Consider the following 5,362-nt stretch of genomic DNA (forward strand, 5'->3'; position numbering starts at 1 on the left):
GTTACTTAAAGTAACGTTACCTAACACTGTTGGTGAGCATGGCTGTAGCCAGCTATGAGGTCACTGTCTTTCTAACCCTAACCCTAAATATTAAAATCGGTGCTATATAACTGTATAATCAGGAGTTGAAACGACTGGTCAGACCTTTAAATGTATGTATGGCAGCTCTACTTTTATTTGTCTATTATTTTATAAAATCATGCACAGTACATGTAATGTAGCTAAATATTCAAGCTAACGGGTGCATTTAATTAGTCATGCTCAGTGGTGTAGTCTGAAGAGAAAAGCAGAGACCAAATTATGCGCACGAAACAAAGACAAACTATTGATGTAAGGTTTCAAACACGGAATGTCTTCAGGTAAAAGTGAAGACATGAAGTCAAATGAGTCATCTGATACAAGACATTTTCAGAAAGATGACAGACTGATGTTGACACATCTCCAATCTTACCGTCTTCATGTGATTGGACAGAGCAGTTGTGGGGGGTCACACTGCGACTTGGGACATCCTGACTGGATTCAAGTGTAAAGACACTGTAACATTTTGACACTCTTTATATTTATTTTTTTGGCATAACAGATACAATCTATTATGCACATACACACAATTTGCTAATTTATTTTCCTGATTATAATATAATATAGGAGATAACAAGCACATAATATTATTTTAACTTAATAGAGTTAAATAATAATGTAATATTTTGTTCACACTGGAGAGATACACAGCAAATTCTAAAGAGTTAATTTTTTGGTGTCAACGGTTTTTTAAGGAAAGTAGAGTTAATTTTACTCTGAATAGAGTAAAATTCCTCATATTCAACTCTCTACTGACATAGAGTTAGTGTAAAAACAAAGAGTTGTTTTATATTGACACTTTAAGTGTCATAATAATAGACTTCAACACTGCTTTGTCAACTCTGCAACTCTGAACGTGACTTTGACACTTTAAGTGTTAAGTCACCGTGACCCCGCCTCCATTATCTACACCGTGACCGACGGAGGAGCCATGTCTGTCTGTTTCCAAGCCGCGACCGCGATTTCGGTGCTCATCTTAACCTGTGCGTTGTTCGGTAAGTAGCCTAAATTAAAAATATTATGAGTTTGGTATGCATAATTTCTTTTGGTCATTTTTTTGTTTCATGGTAAAGTAGTTGTGACCACGCAACCGCAAGTTGTGTTGACAAATGTAAGTTACTGTAATGTTAATGTCATCTTGGTTCGCCACGATGCTACATTTGATGGAAATGATGAGTCTGCAACTTTGCAGGGGTTTTTTTCTTTTCGAGTTGATTAATAAAATAAGCAACACCATGCTAATTTGTTAGTATTTCGGATGAAGGCTTTGCTTGGCATTAGCTAGCGTTGACTCGTTAACTAGCCAGGTAAGCTAACTAGCGAGCCCTTTGTTCATTAAAAAATCGCCGGGACAATCGGCAGCAACTTGTGAAAATAACCACAGGTTAATTTTATATCTGTCTTGCTCGTAACGTTATATGTGGACTTGTTCGGGCGGGCAGCATCGTGCAACTCCGTGCTTGCTTATGCCGGGAAACAGTTTGCAGATTGTTAAAACTGGGGATGAAATCTACATTGTTAATTTACACGACGTTAGCGCATCCCGTTTTGAATCAACATGGGACAGTAGTGATCCGTCCCATTAACATTGTCAGTTCAGATGTAAAACAGCTTAATGAGGTCAACACTCTCATTCACAATGGAGCTGAAGTGATTTGGTTATGAAGGATGAGGTCTCAGATGCATAGGCATTTATGTAATATATCAAAATACAGCACTAGTGTTTAACAATCGTGATCTCATATTCATAACAAAAATATTAGTGTGTTCAAGGTTCCTGCCAAATCAGATGCATTGATGTCATCGCCTGACTTCTCTTGTGGTAAGATGGTTAATATGCAGAAGTTGCATGACATTAGTTTCCACTGACTACTATTGGATGGCTCTTAAATGTGCCATAGAAATGTGCATGTTGATTTGTTTATACATATCTTACAGAAAATGCTGGCCAAAGTTGAATATAGAGGAGTCCAAAAGTACATCAAAGTTCCACAAATGGAGGAAAATTTTGATTTCTTACAGTTTCTTCAAGCTGGTCTGTATCCATATATATTTTAAACTCAACAAAGTAATCACTTAGTAAAGGTAAAATCCAAACAGTTTGTTATAGCTCATTGTTATTTTTCTTTGTATTCTCCTAGTCACAGACAAATTTAGCCTGCAGGCTCAGTTGGATGAAGGAGTCCTCAGTTTGACCGATACATCTGGTACCGAGGTCGATGCAGATGCGTTTGATGAACTGATAAAGTCTGGGATTCAAAGTTTCAAGATTGGATGCATTCAGTACCCAGTATCAAGTAAGGTTATCCAAATGGATGATTATCAATGAGAGCTTATTTTAGAAATGGTTTTGAATATGTTCTTAACGCAGTTTCTTGCATTTTCCAAAAAGTGTATTAAACTCTGACCTTATTTTAAGTATCCTGACCTGAAATATTATTTTACTTCATTTAATTTTAGATATATTTTAGATAAGACATTTTCAATACTTCTCATTAATCATTATATGGAAATGTTCCTTTTCTTTTTTTACATTTTTAGATCTCGACATATGTCTCGTGGATGAGGAAATGCAATCCTCAGTTCTGTCAGACCTATCAGTGTCACCGGTACCATTGCCAGCAACACCTGTGTCAAGACCAGACACACCAGGATCACCAGCTTCTTCTGTCTCTTCAGATTCGACTATCATTCTGCCATCTACTAAGAACAGGAAAAGGGGCCTGCGTGACCTGGACCGTGATGAAGCAAGACAGGTGAAACAATGAAACATCACATTTTGAACTGTATATTACATTTGAAGATTATCAAGACTACATTACTAGCACTTAAACTATTATCATGCACCTCGTACCAGGTAATTGTTAAAAGTCAATCTAAAATGAATTTTACAGAAGCTACTGATATTTCAAAATTGTCTTTGCAGAAGGTTGAAGCGGCCCTGAGATCAAATCCAAAGGGAGAAGAAATCTTCAAAGAATATAACAAAATGAAAATGCTGTCGGATTCAACCCGTAGACAGATGGTCAACATTTTGATCGCAGATATGACTGAATCATATGGGTAAGAAGTCTTAGAAATGATCAATGATTGTGAGCTTATATTGGATGTAAATGTAACATATTTTTTCTTTTAAAAGGAGAATTCCACCCACGAGTGTGCGGACCACCTATGCACTTGGAATTGTGACCCTCTTTCCATATCTGCAAGATCCGTACTCAAAAAATGGATATGTAAGTTTTAGAGTATCTTTGAAGACCAAATCTGTGTTGTTGTAGAACTTAGTATTGCTTAATATTTGATTAGTGTTTGGTTGCGTTGATGTCAGATGTGTAAGTGTGTGTACATGTCTGTGCTTATGTGAACAGGAACATTACTATGATCCAGAGGCCAACACTGGCTACCTTGCTTGGAGACTCAAAACAGTCCAACGCAACAGCTTCGATGGATCAAACAGGCTTTCCAGGCCTGATTTGCAGGACAGTCCAACAACCTATCGAGAATCACTGTTAACTGGTCAACAGCTCTTTGCTGAAGAGTGTAGCGAGGCTCTCTCTGTCATCAGATACTCTACAGATCATTCTGTGGTTAAAGAAAAGATGAGGGCCACCTTTGATCATAGACAGAAGCTTGTTCATGACCATGATGCAACATCTTCAGTCTTGGATGTTTTCCCTCGTTTCCTTGATGTCCCTGGATTGGTAAGTATATAGATTGTCGCATGGTATTTTATTTTATTTCAAAGCCAAATCCCTCAAAATGAGATGCAATCTTGTTTTGACATGTACTATGTACATTGTGTTTCTGTTTTACAGATCGACCAAGATTTTTCCATGATGTTTGGAGATGAAGTATCTGGGAAATTCCTAGCAAAGTGGCCTTCATTTTTCAAGCAAAAAGTCATCAAAGAATGCCAGAGTCTTCCCCCAAATCAGTATGTTGAGGAACTTCTTGCAGCCTTGGACCCTGAAGCAGAGAATGACTTCGGTAAATATTAATATCTTTTGATTGTATATTTTTGAATAAATAACATGCACACTAAGCAAGAAGTAATTTATTAATTAATTCTCTACTTTTTTCCCAAGGCTGGGATAGTCATATTTCAGCTCACCTCCTGTTGTTGCATCTCCTGCCCCCTACATCAAGAGGCCATAAAAGAACAGCCAAGATCAGCTCAGCACAGGCAGCCCACCATCTTGTAAGATTTCTCAAAGTATGTACCTTCAGATATGTTGTACGACCAAAAGCACTTTCTGTTAGCTAGCAGATGTGTGAAATAAGTTTGTTTGCAAGTTAATATAGGACTGTAAGACTAATTCTTGATGTTTTGTCATTCAAACTACAGGAGGGTGCAAGCCTCACCACATTCCTGGAGAAAGTGGATACAAGACAGCCTTTCCTCCTCTGCATCGGTGAGCAAAAGAAGAAAACACAGAGGTTCTTCATTATTGTGGACCAGAAACCGATCCCAAGCAATGCTCAGACAACGGTAGCTGCTTTTGATGAGCTATTCAAAGCTCACTACGTCTTCAGCCTCTCTTACGATGAAGCGCTCACCAGCTTCTACACCTTCATTCAGACCACGGTGTACAATATTGATGTTGGAAAAGCAAAGGAAACCCCGCGAGTCAAGGAGCTGAGAGCACGACTATTGCGTGAGTGTTGAAAGGCCACAACTCATATTTTGAGTGCAGATTTGCCTAAAAAATGTTCACATGTTTTGTTTGCAAAACGCACCACCAAACTTGTTCAGTTCTTTGTAAGCATTTGAAGTTTCACCATGGACTATATCCAGCCAAGAACTTGCGTTTAAAATGTGGAGAGCAAGGGTGTGCTTCATCTTTTTGTACGTATAGTGGCTTAAGAAAGCATCTGAACAATGTACATAAGCTCTCGTGTGATGAACAGATCAATACACCCCAGGAAGTGGCATCACAGATACATTCTGAGGTGGGATTTTTAAGTGATCAGCCAACAACCTCTGCATCCATGTCGCAAGTCCCTCCTGTTGTCACACAGAAACCTCTTGCTAGCATGTGTGGCTCCATTGTGGCACATTTACAAGCCAGTGGTCTCTCTGAAAGCACTGTCCAAACAATAGTTTGTTCAATGGAGGAAGTGGTCAGTGATGTTCAAAGTCAAGCACGAGAAGCTGTTCTCCAAACATTTTCTCCTGAAACCAAAAAGTCAGAAATTTATAATAAAATAGAGCATACTTTAAATCAGTTAGACAATCCTTTTTCAACATTTAACACGGAGACAAAGAGACAAAAATATTATAATG

The 5,362-nt window shown here is 38.2% G+C and overlaps 1 protein-coding gene across 1 annotated transcript; it reads left to right on the forward strand.

Moving 5' to 3' along the window:
* Positions 1-1,839: 1,839 nt before the first annotated feature.
* Positions 1,840-4,076, forward strand: LOC141006199 (uncharacterized). Its single transcript, XM_073478347.1, has 8 exons — positions 1,840-1,900; positions 2,017-2,113; positions 2,220-2,375; positions 2,620-2,834; positions 3,005-3,141; positions 3,218-3,311; positions 3,447-3,779; positions 3,894-4,076. The coding sequence occupies exons 2-8, from the start codon at positions 2,020-2,022 to the stop codon at positions 4,074-4,076; spliced, it is 1,212 nt and encodes a 403-aa protein (XP_073334448.1). The 5' UTR covers positions 1,840-1,900; positions 2,017-2,019.
* Positions 4,077-5,362: the final 1,286 nt, after the last annotated feature.

This window comes from Pagrus major, chromosome 12, assembly GCF_040436345.1.
Source record: "Pagrus major chromosome 12, Pma_NU_1.0".
Classification (NCBI taxonomy): Eukaryota; Metazoa; Chordata; class Actinopteri; order Spariformes; family Sparidae; genus Pagrus; species Pagrus major.

Coding starts and splice junctions, on each gene's coding strand:
- LOC141006199 (XM_073478347.1), top strand. CDS start 2,020: ATGCTGGCCAAAGTTGAATATAGAGGAGTCCAAAAGTACATCAAAGTT. Junction 2,376..2,619: donor CATTCAGTACCCAGTATCAA/GTAAGGTTATCC, acceptor TTACATTTTTAG/ATCTCGACATATGTCTCGTG. Junction 3,312..3,446: donor CGTACTCAAAAAATGGATAT/GTAAGTTTTAGA, acceptor TTATGTGAACAG/GAACATTACTATGATCCAGA.